Source organism: Neopsephotus bourkii, unplaced genomic scaffold (genome assembly GCF_033783945.1).
Source record: "Neopsephotus bourkii isolate Nb327-2 ecotype Australia unplaced genomic scaffold, CSIRO-AGI_Nbou_v1 NB_756, whole genome shotgun sequence".
Taxonomy (NCBI): domain Eukaryota; kingdom Metazoa; phylum Chordata; class Aves; order Psittaciformes; family Psittacidae; genus Neopsephotus; species Neopsephotus bourkii.
The window spans coordinates 1,329,530-1,345,921 of NW_026901254.1; the positions used below are offsets into that span (position 1 = coordinate 1,329,530).

The 16,392-nt window shown below is 42.4% G+C and overlaps 2 protein-coding genes and 1 long non-coding RNA gene across 4 annotated transcripts; all 3 read left to right on the plus strand.

Moving 5' to 3' along the window:
- Positions 1-430: 430 nt before the first annotated feature.
- LOC133213019 (glutathione S-transferase-like) lies at positions 431-5,742 on the plus strand. 2 transcript variants are annotated; one of them, XM_061354952.1, is made up of 7 exons: positions 431-581; positions 1,634-1,742; positions 2,598-2,649; positions 3,006-3,138; positions 3,983-4,124; positions 4,997-5,128; positions 5,452-5,742. In XM_061354952.1, exons 2-7 carry the CDS (start codon positions 1,656-1,658, stop codon positions 5,569-5,571), a joined length of 666 nt encoding a protein of 221 aa, XP_061210936.1. In that variant the 5' UTR covers positions 431-581; positions 1,634-1,655; the 3' UTR covers positions 5,572-5,742. The 2 variants fall into 2 exon arrangements, with proteins under 2 accessions (XP_061210936.1, XP_061210937.1); XM_061354953.1 differs by lacking the exon at positions 431-581 and adding an exon at positions 1,108-1,237.
- Positions 1,936-2,500, plus strand: LOC133213021 (uncharacterized). The gene is made up of 2 exons (XR_009725674.1): positions 1,936-2,096; positions 2,261-2,500. It is a non-coding gene; the product is annotated as an uncharacterized LOC133213021 (long non-coding RNA).
- Positions 5,743-7,262: 1,520 nt separating the features above from the next.
- Positions 7,263-15,110, plus strand: LOC133213026 (glutathione S-transferase). The gene is made up of 7 exons (XM_061354958.1): positions 7,263-7,329; positions 10,487-10,593; positions 11,672-11,723; positions 11,956-12,088; positions 12,971-13,112; positions 13,953-14,084; positions 14,767-15,110. Exons 2-7 carry the CDS (start codon positions 10,507-10,509, stop codon positions 14,887-14,889), a joined length of 669 nt encoding a protein of 222 aa, XP_061210942.1. The 5' UTR covers positions 7,263-7,329; positions 10,487-10,506; the 3' UTR covers positions 14,890-15,110.
- The last annotated feature ends 1,282 nt before the right edge of the window (positions 15,111-16,392 follow it).

The window sequence follows — 16,392 nt, forward strand, 5'->3', positions numbered from 1 at the left end:
GTGCATTTTCACCTAGTCAGATCCATGGAAACATTTTTGGGAAGAACAGGAAAAAACACTTCTGGGTCCACGAATGAAATACAGAAGGAAAATATCCCGAAGGAATATCCCGCTTCACTAAGGGAGGAACCTTATGTAGGATTCAAGCTGAATTAGTTGATGTGATTTATGTAAAATGGCAATCTATTATAAGTAAAAAAAAAACCCAAACCATAAAATATTAAAATGTTTATTGCTATCACAGTATTTTTTTAATCATGGGAGCTTTTCAGCTGTTCTGGTTATTTTAAGTAGCAGGTTGCCAAACAATGAAAATAGGAAGCAACAGTTTTTTGCTGGCACAGAAGTTCCAAATAACCATGACTCTCATGAATTTCACATTTGTACATTGTCAGCATGAGTCAGGAATTTATTTTCTATAGGTGAGAAGCGACTAAACAGACATAATTGTTTTTATTTGTTTAAGAAATAGGAGTCTCTCGAAGAGGACTGTCTGCAATTCCCTTTGTAGGAGGGGCTACAGAACTATATAATCTCAAGACAGCTGCTGAGAGCTTAGAGCGAGTTATACTGTGTACAAGGTAAGCTTTTTTTGCACAGGTGTAAGCAATTAGTGTAATTGAGACTAAGTCAGTGAATGGGTTTTATTACTTGTCTGTACTTTACTAACGCAGTTATGTGCGTGGTTATGTTAAATTATTGATCAATTGCTTTCTAGGCGTACAGATTTAAGATAAAGAAATGTAGATCTCAAGTGTGGAGTGTTTCCTCTCACCTTCTTCCTGTTTCAGAGAAAATATGTTTTTTACAAGGGGAAGATGGTGGTTTTTTAGTTGTTTCCTTTTTACTGCTGTTAATGCTTCAGTTTTATTGTTGACACGATGATAATAACTGTGAAGCTAGTACAAACTAGGCACTGTCTACATGTATGCTGCGGATATGCACACACTGATTCTGACTGGGGGCATGAGAGCCTGTCTACAAACTGTTGTTGCTTTAAATTCCAGCAGATTTGGAACTGTCCAAGCAGGTATTGCATGTTGGTTCTACCTGTGGTAAAGGGAAATCTAATATTACCTTAGATGAAATTAAATTCTATGTCTTCAGATGCTTGCCTGAAGAAATGGGATTAGTGGGGAATGTTGTAAATGAAACTGAATGCTTACAGTGGGGGTAACAGGAAGGCCTGTTACCTTACAATAGAGCATAATGGCTGCTGAAGAAAGCACAGCAATAGGTGAGTTTATGTTGGGTATCTGATTAAACAGTAATCTATCCAGAGATAATGCCAAAATAAAGAGAGCAGTGTATCTCACATGCCCTGTTGTTTTTGGTCAGAGCAAAACAGTTTGGGATGCAAATGGATTTTGATTTGCTTGTTCTCTGACATGGGCCAATTGCTCCCAGTACAGTTTTGCTTAACTAACCTACACATATAAAAGATATTCTAAGGCTAAATGATACAATGCAGTCCCTCAATATAGTCTTTAACCTCCTCTACTAATGGGGTGAGAGTCTTGGACGATGAATCATTTGTTTCAAAGAAGATAACTTTGAACAGTGCTTGAGAACTTGTTAGAGACTCAAAACCCGCATTCTAAATCTTTGTTTTGCAAAGCTTACTTTATTCCAGACAGTAGGAAACCAGTGGAAGCATGTCTGGGAAGCCCAAGCTGCACTACTTCAATGGACGGGGCCGAATGGAATCAATACGGTGGCTACTAGCAGCAGCTGGGGTTGAGGTTTGTCCTGTTTTTTATAATAAGAGCATCTAACAGACACGTATTTTCACTGTTCCTTATAAGAAATGTGACTGACCAGCACTTTCAAGCTCTGCATTTAGTGTTTTGCTGACCAAGCCAACAATGACTAGCTTAGCCTAAACAGGCGGGCAAGTTCCTGTTTCAAGTTCCAAGCACCAAGCTTGCAAGTTCCAAGCACCATGTGCCAGGCACACTGGTAGCACCATAAATGCCTCTCCCCAATAGCTAGTGAAAGCAAAAACCCAAAACGACAGCAGCAGAACCTGGTCTCTTATCTTTTGATCACAGGGGTTGAGCACTTTCCATTCTGAAGACCTTCAGTTAAATCCCAATGTCCAAAATAGAAAAAAAAAAAAAAAATCCGATGTAATAACTGTGGTAATGTGGGGGATCTGTGTGTTTTAAGAGCTGTGAGTTTTTGTCACAGTAATGGGCAATATGCTACAGGACACTCAATCTCTTCTCTTTGCCTCCCCTTTTGCCAGCTTGTGGCAAAGGAACCACGGTTGTGCTGCTTCAATGTGAATTTACCTACCCTCCTTTCTCCCAGCACTGACATCAGAAGTGGAACAGTCACTGTTTGCTCAGTAGACAGGGTTTTGTGCCTTTCAGTCACCTCAGCTTTAGCCAAATCTTACCTGCACAGAAATATGAATCACATCTGAGAGGGAAGAGGAGAGGATGTGACAACAACAAAACAAATTTTTAAAGGTATCAGTTCCAAATCTGATTTATTTTTTAAAAAATAAAATTCTCCAAAACACAGCTTTTTGTCTCATGCAAAGCAGAAGCTAAGATATGCAGTGATAACACAACATTTTTTATTTCCTGCAGTTTGAAGAATGTTTTCTGGAAACAAAGGATGATCTGACAAAGTTACAGAAGGGTAAGTTTCCTTGTTTTTTTAATAATTAGGTAATACTATATACAGGTAATAGAACACCTAAGAAGTCTTATGTCCGAGAGCAACCTTAACCCACAGAAACTCTTATTTTTTTTGTGTTTGCTGATGAAATTAATGGTGAAAATGGTGAACAGGTTTTTGATCTCTCATGAGTTTAAGTGGTGACTTGACAGTACTGAGTTAACAGTTGGACTTGATGATCTTAAGGGTCTTTTCCAACCTAAATGATTCTATGATTCTAAATAAAAAAATTATACGTGTGATTCCTTTGCCAAACACACACTAATGGTTTTCATTCAAATACTGAATGTCTCCTTGTCTTGTCCCCTTTTCACTAGATGGATCCCTGCTGTTTCAGCAAGTGCCAATGGTGGAGATTGATGGAATGAAGATGGTGCAGTCAAGAGCCATTGGCAACTACATAGCAGCAAAGTACAACCTCTATGGGAAGGACCTGAAGGAGAGAGCCCTGTACAGTAACAGTACCATATTTTCCTGTTAGGCTACAGTTCATACTACTGCTCTTGTGTTAACACAAGGTATCCCAGCTCATAGTCAGATTCAGGGTGATACAGCAGCTTCTCATGTAGCATGTTTTAACTGTGACTGCAGGTGCAGTTGTATTACAACAGTAATAACCAGCTAGATTAGCTAGGCAACACAGTGCAAGGGAGTTCATGAAGAGCAAAGGTCAACAGAGCTAACAGAAGAATGCAGTCAGGAGCGGACTGTCTTATAAGGCAGCTTTTCATTTTCTCCCACGGTTGGCAGCAGCAGGTATTTTCATCACATCAAATCCAGGGAAATGTCTTCAAAGGAAACAAACCCCTTGTCTAATAACCAGGAATTAGAGTTAGAATTACTAATCAATTAGTAAATGACAGGGCTTATAGGCCACATGGTTTGACCTGAATTATTTTTAAATGCTTCAAGTTAATTAGCATTGGTAAACACGTTAAGGTATTTGTTAGGATTTGTACGGACCCATTGTTTAACTTGCCACCATGTCTGACTGGATTTTAACACATTTGGATGACACCATCCTTAATGCAAGCTCAATACAGAGAAGTATCATTCCTAGTCAAAAATTGAAGAGGCACAGTCTTCTAGTTTTTTTGTAGGCACTTTGCACTTTTCTTTCACCCATGCTCTCCTTTCCAGAAGCTACTGCACCTCAGGCAGAACTGCTCCAAGCTAGGCATACTGGATAGAAGAGGCAAAGAGTTCCCAACATCTCAGTTGGGTTATGGCAGTAGCTATTGTGCTATTTCAACCTACTGTCTTTGACTTGACCAAATGGATCTATTCTTTTCAGAATTGATATGTACGTGGAAGCAATAATAGATTTGAATGAGTTACTGATGACACATACTTTACAACCAGAGGATAAAAAGCAACAACATCTTGCTAATCTTGTGGACAAGGCCTCAAACAGATACTTCCCAGTCTTCGAGAAGGTATGTGGCAGAGATGTAGTAGCTTAATTGATTTCCTGAAGCTCTATCCTGGAACTACACAAACAATTTTTAATGAGGAAAAGAGAGGAGAAAAATTACCATTAACATCTAAATGCTAATTTATATTGGTTTTGGTGGGACTGGGATGAGGATGGAGATAGGATGCTACACAGGGGACAGCAGGCACTAGAAATCTAGGAGATGCAAAGCTGCAAAAACCCAGGACACACTGAGCTCCCCAGATGTCCATGTTGCAGTCTGTGTTGTTTTAGACAAAAGACACCATAGCATCAGCTTTTACATAAAGTTTCCTCCTGAAATGCAGAATCCCCTGTACCATTCATGCTGTGTAAAAGCGTTTACAACTCCTTCTGTAACAAAAGGGAGGATTGATTAGCTGGGTGTCAAGACCCAGAGGCACAGGTTACAGAGACAGACCTCCCAAATTCCTCAAATTAAAGAGGAAACAGGTGAGAAGGCATCTGCCCATAATTTGAAAGAGTCCATGATACTCTATGCCCTGGGCTGAACTTAAGCGTCTTGTAAATCGTGTACAGGCATTCACATGGTTATATCCCATAAAGCCTTCAACACAGCAGTGCTAACTACAGGAGCTGCAGAAGTGAAGGCAAGAGGGGTACAACTGACCTGGCAGAAAGAAATGCAGAAGAGCAAGGGCTGAGAAATTATGCCTACGATGACAGCGTGGTCAAGTTGTTCATTTGAACTACAGATTCAAATTAACACTTCCTTCTTTTTCTACATAATTTCCTTCTTTCAAGGATAACTCCATGCAGTGTATGACCTTGCTCTGAAGATACAGTAAGTCACAGAAAGGGAAAAAATAATCACTTCTGGTTCTCTGGTTTTAGGTTTTGAAAGACCATGGACAGGACTTTCTTGTGGGCAATCAGCTTAGCAAGGCAGATGTGCAGTTACTTGAAAGCCTTTTAATGGCAGAAGAGTGCAAGCCTGATATCCTTGCCAAGTTCCCTCTCTTGCAGGTAACTGAATCAACAGTTTTAACAGACAATGAATCAAGGGAGCACCACTGATTTAAACTGGCTGAGAAATATGGGAGAGTGGGTGGATGAATAGAGAAGTGACAGAAAAAAATCAAGTATTCTAACTACTTTTACCTGGCCTCAAATACTGGTGGTTATTGCTGCCTTCTGTCACTGTAGCCACAAATGAATAATAGGACGAAGTATACAGATTCTTCTGCATGATGAACCCATAATGATACTTTTATGGCAACGATAACATCTTAGTATCTGACAGATACCATTGTTCTTAAGCATAGTCCTCATTTTTCTTCATTTTGTAGAGTTTTAAAGCAAGAATAAGCAATATCCCCACAATACAGAAATTCCTGCAGCCTGGCAGCCAGAGGAAACCACCACTACAAGAGAAAGATTTACCAAGAGTGATGAAAATTTTCTACTGAGTGGCAACCTTAGCCCACAGAAACTCTTATTTCATAGTCTTTGTGTTTGCTGATGGAATTAATGGTGAAAATAATGAAAAAGGTGAACTGGGTTTTGATCTTTCTTTTCTTAACTACAGGACTGTTTTTAGACCTCTGAAAATACTTCCAAATTAAATCTACACAAGCATACTAGCAAATGAAATAGCTCACTGCATTGGGGGGTACACTGGACAACACAGGATGTCTTAAATTACTTAAGAAAATACTGAAATAAAGTCTTACAATTGATAGACAAAACCAGTTTGTTCAAAGATTTCTTGCTGCTACTTACATGCCTAAGAGCTCTCTGGTTTTGTCTTTCTGACATTCCCAAGAGCTGCTGGAAAACGAAAACAGCTTAGCCCTAACAGTGGCTGATACATTTGTTCTGAGAAATGACGGGAGAGATCTGCAGGTTCTGGTTTGATGTGGATGACATGTTTGGATTCAGCTTTCCTGTGAACTTAACTCGGAGCATGTTGGGACCAGAGATCATATTGCATGTCTGTTCTGTCAGTGGACATTTAAACTCATGTGCTGTAGGTTCACCAACATTTCCTTTAACGAAAGGTCTACTGTAGCAGCTAAAAGCACTTCACTTGACTGCGGAATGAATACTTGTCACTAATTGTCAACTGTAAAATCTAGCATTTCAGGAAGGAAGGGTCAAGCGGTGTCAGAGGCTAGTAAGACCTTGAAACACAGGCCTTCATGTTCACTTATGTAACTATATTCAACTCAGTTAAATGTAAGCTGCACATTATAATCACTTAAATCAAGCTCCGCTACTGAGAGAACAGTTGATAATATTACAAATAATAATATACATAAATATGCATATTATTGTTGATAATATTACAAATAATAATATACATAAATATGCATATTATTGTTGATAATATTACAAATAATAATATACATAAATATGCACATTATTTAAACACCAAATAAACCCAAGTTTGTAAATGCAACAGCCAGTGCCCTAAACCCAACCAGCACTCTGATACTGGCAGTTTTATGCTGGGCAAACTCGGGACATTAGAACACTTGCCAACCCAGGCAGTTCCTTTGTAAGAAATGCACTGTCTGGAGCCAGTTTTTACCATCAGGAAAGGAGTTGTTGCAGGAGCCCTTTCCCTCCCACTTCACGCACGGCCCCCAGCTGCCGAGCGCGGTCAGAAACTCGAGCTGGGGAGCTCGGCCGTGGCTGCCGGCCCTCTGCTGTGCACGCTCCCCTGCACAGGCAAGCGTTTGGGAGCCTGCGTACAGCCCCAGGCTTCGGCCTCGCGGAGCCGGAGCCCCTAGCACACGGACAGTGGCGTGTCCTCACGCAGGGACTGCAGGCTAGGCCTCTTCCCCGGCCCCGCCACCGCTGGGAACCCCACTGCCGCCTCGGAGCCTTTCTTGTGCCCTGGCGGCCGTGTCCCTCTGGGGCGCAGCCGGTGCATGCCGCCGACCTCGAACCCGGCCCTCTGCGAAGAGTGGCTTCGCAAGACCTCAGGACAAGGCCGCGGTAACTCTTCTTTCCCCAGCCACGCTCGCACAGCTCAGGAACGCGGTTTGCCGGCGGAAAGCCAGACCCCACTACCCCCGTCCGGCTCACGGGCCACCGGCGAGAGCGAGGTCGGGCAGGAGGCGGGGCGGAAAGTGCGGCCGCGGAGGGGAGGAGCGGTGAGGGCGGTGCCTGCGGATCTGTCTGGGCAGCGCGCTCTGTCGGCGGTGCGGTCCGTGCGCAGGGTACTGGTACTGGTGGCGGTGGCGGCCTTGGGGGAAGTTGGGGGGCTTGCCAGCTCCGCCGTGGTGAGGGGGTGTATGGGGCCGGTCCCTGCTCGGGAGAGGGTGCGAGCTGTGCTGCGCGGCTTGTGGCGGCGGGTTCCCGGGTGGAATGACGGCCCGCCGGCAGCAGGACGGGGCACCGGCGGGTTGCGCGGTGCTTGGACGGCTGGGTACGGAGGGTCGGGCTGAGCTGGGCTGCACTGGGCTTGGCTGCCAGCTGTCTCCAGGCCACCAGGCGGCCAGCCGGTGCCCTTTGCCGGGAGGGCGAAAGGCAAGGCGTGTGTCAGAGCGGTTTGTAGTTCAGACCGTGCCTGGGTGAGCTGCTGCAGGGACCCGGGCCGGGCAGGGAGCGTGTGCATGGGGGCGCGCTGTGGGTAGGCGCAGCAGGAAACTTGTGGAGGAATTGCCTTTGGAGTTGGAAGTTTTAAAATCTCGAGGTAATTTGCCTTTCCCTCGTTCAAACACTCGTCCTAGCTCTGGTGAAGCAAGGAACGCTTCCTGAATCGGGACTTGGCCAGAGGCTCAGTAGAAACCACATGCTGGTGAGAAGTTGGTCTTAGGAGGGTCTGGAGACTGAGCTGGGCCCGATGCAGCATGGGGCCTGTGCTGTGAGGTGCTTGTGCTTGAGCAGCCCTGTGTGAGCAGTGTGTGAGGAGCAAAGCAGAGAACCACTTTGGGGTCCACATCCAATTAGGAAGCAAGTTTAAGATCTTGCAGCAGATTACGGGATTGCTGTTAGATTCACTTGTCTCTTGCTGGAGGGCTGCTGCCTGAATTGTTTTGGACAGCACAGGGTGATTTTTTAAAAAACTGAGATTGCAGCCGTAGCTGTCACTGGCATCTGCCTGGTGGAGGTCCAAGGAAGATCTGATGCACTGGTGCACAGAGAAAGATTGTGATTTGTTTTCAGGTCAATTACTGCTATTCAAGAAAGGCAGTTTACCAACTTTACCACTCTTTCATGACTCACTGCTTTACAAAGAGATAGTTGTTGCTGAGCAGGAACAGAGTGGCCAAAGTACTTTGCAACGGTGTGTTCAATTCACCTAAGCCCCCAGGTCAGTCCTGAAGCAGTGCAGTTCCAGAAAAGTGTAAACTTTTCCTTAACCAGCACAAAAAGCCTCAGTCCTTGGCCAGTCCCCCCAAGGAACTGTGATGAACAAGTGCAGATTATGTCGATACCTGGACTTTTTCCCACTGACCCTTGCTCTGCTCTTCGGCTTCCACAGGTGATTGCAGTGGAGCACTGAGGTGACATGGGCCAGCAGGGCTCTGGCTGGGCTGACTTTTATCAGCTCTGCCTCTGCTTTGGGGAGAGGCCAGGAAAGTTTGCTCTTTCTGCTTACTCTAGTCTGTAACCGCACGTTGTTTCCCAGCCTTGATCCCATGAACTGAAGGTTAGAGTGCTTGTCCAGTCTGTGAGTGCCCCGGTGCCATTCTCTCAGGTGGAGCGGAGTTGAGGCTGTCACCTGCCTCCTGAGCACCAGGGAATGAAGGTTTTCTTGAAGTGTGGAAGATTGAGAGCTCTTTCACTCGGTATAATGTAACTCCCACACACGGGAACTAGAAGTGTAAGTCATGGTGTTCTGTATGTGGGGCCTTGGCAAAGGTAGTTGTGATGAGGCAGTTCTCTAAATGCCTTATTCATGCACCCTGTTGCTCTGCAGGCATACAGGAATCTGCATAGGAACTCAGAGCTCTAGGCTAGATGCCAAGTCAAAACCATCAAGACATTATTGAATATTATTGAGCACGTATTTATGTGTCAGGGGAGCTTTGTTGCAAGCGACTGAGGTGTCTGGGATACAGGCATTGCCAGGGCCAGGTGGAAGCGGGACAGTGGTTTTCCAGACCCATTTTTTTGGATGGGGACACCAGGTTTCTTCTGTGAGTCCAGCCCTGAGTAGAACAATGGCTGTTTGCAATAGGGCCTATTGAACAGCCTACACAAATGACTGAAGTGGAGAAGGCCTGGATGCGGTCTCCCCTTTCACCGTTGTCCTGTTTGGTCCTCTTCATTGATTGGAATCATGGCCAAAGTTTCCACTCTGTGGCTAAATTACGAACTGTGAAGTCTATCCAAGAATAAATAAGCCTGCCTGTACACAGATGAAACCTTTTCTTAGTGATGAATTACTTTGTCACACTGACTTCTACTAAACCTGCTTCATTCTCCTGGGACCCAGTAGTGATAAGAGTACAGTGCTAGCTTTGTTTCCAGCACCAGACAAGCTCGCATCAGCTGCTGAGATCATGCTATGGATGTGAAATTTGAAAGAGCAAAGTGTTTCATCCCAGTGCCATGATCTGGTGTGCTGACTTTAGTTCTCTGCTGCTGGGGGCATTGACCAGTTTGTTTGGGTTTGATTTGAAAGTTACATTTTTAGTGAAATAGGATATAAATCCGTGTGACAGTTTAACTGTTGTTCATAAAATTGGAACGGGTCTTAAGTCAGTGCACATTATCTGTAATGCATATATTGTGATTTGGCTAGTGGTCAAAACAGAATTAGCTACGTATGGAAGTCAGTAGGCCTGGTGAAATATATTCCGGAATATATATTGCTGTTATAAGTCATATTTGTACAGGCACAGGAGCACAGAACTCTGAACTGTCATCATGAGAAAGGGTAAAGTAACGCTGTTGCCTCTGGGTTGGTGTTCTGGTGAAGCAATTCACGTGACACAGCACATTTTCAAGACCTTTATGATGTGAGTGCTGCCACAAAACCAAACACCTACTGAAGAGACTGTATACTACAAGGCAAAAATGTGTTTATTCAGGATTACTTTGCAGTTCTGCTTTGGCTGTAGAGCTCTTGCAGCTATATTGGTATTTTTAAAGATATGTATACGATTTAAACATGTATGTACGAATTGAGGTGCTTATTACATTCTCTCATTCTGTTTTGAATTGTTGCATGTTCTGGTATGTGTACTTTGTCATTTTTTTCCACTAACCCACAGGAAAGTTGGTTGCATCAAGTATATAGGCCATGATTGCCCTTTTACCTTCACTTTCATCCAACTGTATTGAGTAGTTTGGAGTGGAACATTTAAAATGCTATTATTAAAAATTAATTCTTTCTGTATAAGATCTTAATCTTGAATTTGCCAGGAAAAAAGAAGTCTGATATCATGGCAGGGAAGCCCAAACTGCACTATTCCAATGCAAGGGGGAGGATGGAGTCAATCCGATGGCTGTTAGCAGCAGCTGGGGTTGAGGTGTGTACCTTTTTTATAAAGTGATCAGATTAATCTCTGATTTAAATACACTCTTTGGAAAGGTTTCCCAGTAATGTCTGTGCTTAGAGATATACACATCACATATTGTGATTCACAATGCTTAGAGTCAGTGATATGCTGTCTTATGTTGTATGTAATGTAATTCATGAGCTATTAGTTGCACAGTAAAAGGGTTCTAGCACACAAAGAGAATTGGTAAGTGTAGTGTTTGAAATGTACTTGAAGCTGAGATCTTAAATTGTTGCTACACACAACTGTGTATCTCTTTTTTTGAATGCTCATTACTTCCCTGTGCCTCGTGATTATTCTCCAGTGAAAGACCATGCCTACCACATGAAAACCTTTAGAGCATTATCTCCAAAGTGCTTGTCATTCTTTGGGTTAGGACCCAAGTCAGATAAATCAGCAGAGCTGCCCTGAAGGCAGGAGGGAGATATAGTGATTCACATCAGGTGAAAACCATCCTAAGGAGTCCTAGTTTCTACATTCAGTTTTTGTTTAAATATGCTGCTTTGAAACTGTTTTCTCAGGAACTCCTTATACTGTGTTGGAAATAAAAGGGGGTTTAATGGTGCTCACTTGTGAATGTTGCTGACAGAGAAGCTGCAGAGCACAAGTGCTGAGGAAACAGAGATGCTGCCCTCATTAAAAAGTCCTTCTCATTAAAAAGAAAATAAATACGCTAGTAGGGGTAAAGAGGGACATAAATGGTGTATAACAGGCACAACTTCTTAAAAAATATCAATATTTCATGTTGTATCACCTGCTTTTAAGTGAATGATTTGGTCTTTATTAATTGTTTGTGCAGGCAAGTAGGCTGGTCTTCATAACCAGGGAGCTTTTGTGAAGTGTAAAGCATTGTACATTGCTGTGGGGATGGGGACACTTACCGTCCTGGATTATTTGCTGGAAGAGAAATGAAGAATAGGAGTAGGGGTCAACACAGTCATGACAAGAGCTGGGAGTAGTGTGGAAAGATGTAGTTTAACTTCCAGACTTCCTTCCAGTTTTCCATGTTTTTTGTGACACAGTGTTGTTTTTTATCATTGCTTTTCAGTTTGAGGAACAGTTCATAGAAAAGAAGGAAGACCTAGAAAAATTACGCAATGGTGAGTCTGTAAGTGGTACCCTAAGCATAAATTCACACCAGTATAACAAAGGTATAACAGGTGATATTTGTGTAAATTCTCCAGCACAAAGTAACCTGTAAAAAGAAGAATTGAGAGACCTGCTTGCTTGTGGATGTGTTCATACCTCAGAATTGAAAATGTCTTGATGTATTACTGGGCCTCTCCCAGGTTCAGCATAGTAGTGAATGGTTTGCTTCCTTGTCTTCCCAAGATGGATACCTGCTGTTTCAGCAAGTGCCCATGGTGGAGATCGATGGGATGAAGATGGTGCAGACAAGAGCCATTAGCAGCTACATAGCAGCGAAGTACAACCTCTATGGAAAAGACCTGAAGGAGAGAGCCTGGTACAGTAACAGTGCATACTAACCTTGCTAATGCTGTGCCATCATTTTTAATATTTATGAGAAGAATATTGCTTTGAAATACCTGCATGTAAAGGTGCTTATACATCTGCTTGTGCTTTGTCTCCTCAGATCCAGGGATTGGGTGAATGGACTTTGTGATTGAAAAATGGTTGTTAATTGTCAACATGGTGAGAATGTCATGGTTGCCCTTAGGCTCATTTGATTTCAGAGACCAGAAGTGCATTAAGTTCCTGGGCAACTGCAAGAACTTTATACAATGATAAAGGCTAATTACGTTAGTTTGTTGGGTTTTTTTTCCTCTTTAACTGAGAAAACAGTAGAAAAATCCCACAGCTGCCTGCAGAAAATAAAGTGTCTTTAAATGTTCTAATTTCCTTTTTTCAAAATGTAAAGAATCCTTCAATCTGATGTTAAAAAAGACATGTTCAGTGGCTTAAGATACTGAAAGTTAAAGCAGTATTTTCCTAGTATTACTTTGCTATGTAAGCTGTGGGTATTTTCCATTATCATTAATTAAAGGGCTAGTGCAAAAGCAAAAGTCCTTGTCTTGTAAAACAAGCAAAATTAATGAAAGAGTTCAGCTAAGTCCTTAACCTTAAGTGACTGCTGCTTCCTGTAAAAGGCTTCTTCTGTGACAGTGGAGATGCAGCACCAGAGACTCTGGGGATTATTATGGACTGACATGTCTGAACTGGTAACTGGGATCCTTCCACGATCAGACCTCAGAACTGGTTTTTATCTTTTCTCTAGTGTGTTTTATGTACGTGGTCTTTTTCACATGACATAGATGAACAGATTGTCAACAAAGAACAGTGTTTCTCACAAAAAGTGAGAAATATGAAATAAAAACATTTGTTTCAGGATTGACATGTATGTGGAGGGAACAAAAGACCTGATGGATATGATTATGTATCTCCCTTTTCAACCAGCCGACACAAAAGAAAAGAATCTTGCCTTAATCATTGAACGAGCTACAACCAGATACTTTCCTGTTTATGAAAAGGTAAGTGCTAAAACATCAGTAGTCCACAAAGGCAGTGAAGTGGGGAACAGGTTCCTCCCCACTCCATTTCCGTGTCGCCACACACCTCCATTTCAGATGGCAGAGTGACAGTGTAGCTCTGGAACTGTATGATAGAGCCAGTATTCAGCATGGAGGTGTAAGTAGTAAAATTGGCAGATTTTGCTAGGGAAAACTGGGACTGGAGAAAGAATTGGCTTCCAAAGTTACAGACTGATGCTCTAGTTTTAGCATGCATTTGATAGTTGTTGAAGTGTGGCATTAGAGTAGCATAGGCACAGACACGTTTCCTTCTCTTGCTCCTGCAATGTTCACAACTTGTTACAGCAGTTGGTAGCTGTGGCAGGCTGTGATTCTTGCATCATTAGTTTGGCGTGAAGGAATCATTCCCTGCAGGGTGAAGGGTGGAAAGGCTGTGTTCTTTCATTGCTGACCTATTTCAAACTATAATCAGCAAACTCAGATTTGCTCAAACACCTGTGAATTCACTTGACTTTAAAAAAAATACTGAAGTATCCTACAGGTAAACTCTCCTGACTGTCTCTTCCAGTTACTTTAGTCATGTTTCTTTTGGATGAATTAAGTCGTCTTCTGGTACTGGATTTGTTACAGCTATCTTCTGCAGTAGGTTAGGGTGAATAACAGGTCCACACACACTGAAACATGAGTTCTAACTTTTTGTTGGGAGAAAATCACTTTCTAAGGTTATAGGTTCTTGCACAGATTTGATGTAGTTTGTTTTTGTAGAACTCCATCTGTGATGAATATCTAGATAAAATTGTTACCTGCTGTTGCCTTTTTAAACTTGTTTGTATTTTAAAGGCCTTAAAAGACCATGGCCAGGATTATCTTGTTGGCAACAAATTAAGCTGGGCAGACATTCATCTGCTGGAAGCCATTTTAATGGCAGAAGAATGCAAGCCTGATATACTGTCTGCATTCCCTGTGCTACAGGTTAGTAATCATCAGGTCTAAATATGGAATATGACAAATTTCACTGTCCAGTTTTAAAAGCTAATTGATGTTTAAATCTTTTGAACCATTGTACCATGTTACTGATAGTTCTCTATTTCTCTTGACAACAGTAATCTGACCACAGGCACACTGTTGCCTCCTGTGGACTCTCCTTTCTGCAGCCTGGCTTTCCTGAGCTGTTGTCAGCTGGCAGGAATCCACTTACTAATGCTACCAGTTTGGTCTTGTAACTGCTCTTTCCATGCCTTCAAACACAGCAATGAGCATCAGGAGGGGAAGTCTGCAGCCTGTTGTGTCTGCAGTTCCTGTCCTTTTTGCTAGCAAAACTATATTCTCAGGAAATGAATCTTAACTCCTGACTATTGTTTTTTTCACATCCCCATTTGGGAAACTAGGGTAAACTTTGCAGCACCAGTACTGCAGATCAGAATACTCACGCCTGCGTTTTCGAAGGTGGCTAGTATGTTGTAGGTATATTTCTGCCCTTTTTCATTTCTCCCAGTGGAAAACACCAAGTGCTGAGCTGGCTGTAAGGGCTACTACCTTTTGTGTTTAATAACCATGTCTGAGAAGTAAAAATCCAAGTTGCCTGATTTTTAAGCTATCAGGGATGGAATTACAATTTGCTTACTCTCATTGGCTTTACTGCTGCTTTTTACAGGCTTTTAAAGGAAGAACAAGCAACATTCCAACAATCAAAAAATTCTTACAGCCTGGCAGCCAGAGGAAGCCACCAATAGATGAGAAGACTGTTCCCGCTTTGAAGAAGATATATGGTATCTAACCATGTGGCTGCTTAAAATAACCTAACTGTAGTAGATTACCAGAGCTGTGCCTTGTTAAGTGTAAATTGCATAGCATTCTGTAGTTTGCACCATATAACCAGTGATGTCATAATCATGGAAACAAAATACACTTTTAAGCTACAGAAAAAGTCAAATTTGTATCTGCTGAGTCCAGAAGGTAGTATTTTGTGGAGCAGTTGCATGAAAAGAAGTAAGCTGATACTTTGTGTTTCTTTGATGACAGTACCTGCCTGGAAGGGTAAAATGCTTCAGCTATAGGTTCCGGAGTACTGCAGAAAGACTCCCCTCCCCCTGCCCTTCATTAAATAAATAAAAAATAACAGTAAAACTAAACTCAGGATGTTTGTAAGTTTATGGGCAAAATTAATAAACTTGTTTAATCTCCACATAATCTCTTGGAAGCGCTTTGTTCACTGAAATATCAAAGTACTTGTGTTTAATCAGCCTGATGTGGTTTTCATCCATTGGAAGCACCTATTCTGTTGCTCTCCTTTTTGCTGTTTGGCTGGATGGGCTCAGGGAGGAGATGCCACTTGATGTTTTTTTTGGCAAGGTTTTAACTTCTCCAAACACTTCCCAGGTAGCTGTAAAGAGAACTGCACTGGCTGTTTGCCTTTTCAGTAAAAAAGAGTTTTATTTCCTTTCCTCAGTGCTTAAAACATTCACTACTGCTTCAGACGCTTGATCCTGATTTCAGGGGAACCATCACTGTTTCCTTTACAAACAGTACCACAAACTATTCTTCATCCTTGAGGTTAGTTGTTTTTCTTCATAGGACTTGAACTGATGAGGCAGTGAAAACATTCACCCGCTGTATGTACAGAATTTTATCTGCCAGCAAAGTTAACTCCTTTTCCAGCTTGGGCATAAGAGACTGCTTCTCCAAGGTACAAACTGGAAATGCCTCAATCACATAGGCACTGCTCAGATCAGCTAAGTTTTACGTTAAGACCACATTGTAGGTAGCTGGAAGTAGTACTTTGCCATGCCCGCTGTAGCACTCAGTTTCCAGAAAAGCACTGTGAATGCGAACCATCTACAGAGACTGGCATGGAACATCACCTTTGCATTTTGTGTGTCCTCAGTCCCATAGGGACTTGCTGAAAAGGTTACTTATTTGAGCTACTCAGGGATTTCAGCAGAAGCTTCTGGATTCCAATTGGGCTTGGATTTACTTAGACAGATGAGCTGCTCCCTTGTCACCATCTGAGCTCCTGCCTAGAACAGTAAGTTGGTATTCTGCTGGTGGATTTGTGCAGCATTAAGATCTGATACATAACAGTCTTTTTAAGCAAGCTCTGTGTGACAGAAATGAAAAGAAGTAAAACGTCTCTCTTTCCAACAGTGCACTCACCCATATTCAATATCCTAATGAACTGGCCACACATTCCTGTGCACCAGAAGTCAGCCTTAGTTAAGCTTTGAATAAGTAATTCTTTTCTATGGAAGCCAAAGCAACTTCAGTCCCTGAAGAGTTTATG

Bases quoted from the DNA above. Each gene is read 5' to 3' on its own strand.
- LOC133213019 (XM_061354952.1), top strand. From the start codon at position 1,656: ATGTCTGGGAAGCCCAAGCTGCACTACTTCAATGGACGGGGCCGAATG. The intron at 2,650-3,005 runs GTAAGTTTCCTT...CCTTTTCACTAG, and splicing joins TCTGACAAAGTTACAGAAGG to ATGGATCCCTGCTGTTTCAG. The intron at 3,139-3,982 runs GTACAGTAACAG...TATTCTTTTCAG, and splicing joins GACCTGAAGGAGAGAGCCCT to AATTGATATGTACGTGGAAG.
- LOC133213026 (XM_061354958.1), top strand. From the start codon at position 10,507: ATGGCAGGGAAGCCCAAACTGCACTATTCCAATGCAAGGGGGAGGATG. The intron at 11,724-11,955 runs GTGAGTCTGTAA...TGTCTTCCCAAG, and splicing joins CCTAGAAAAATTACGCAATG to ATGGATACCTGCTGTTTCAG. The intron at 12,089-12,970 runs GTACAGTAACAG...CATTTGTTTCAG, and splicing joins GACCTGAAGGAGAGAGCCTG to GATTGACATGTATGTGGAGG.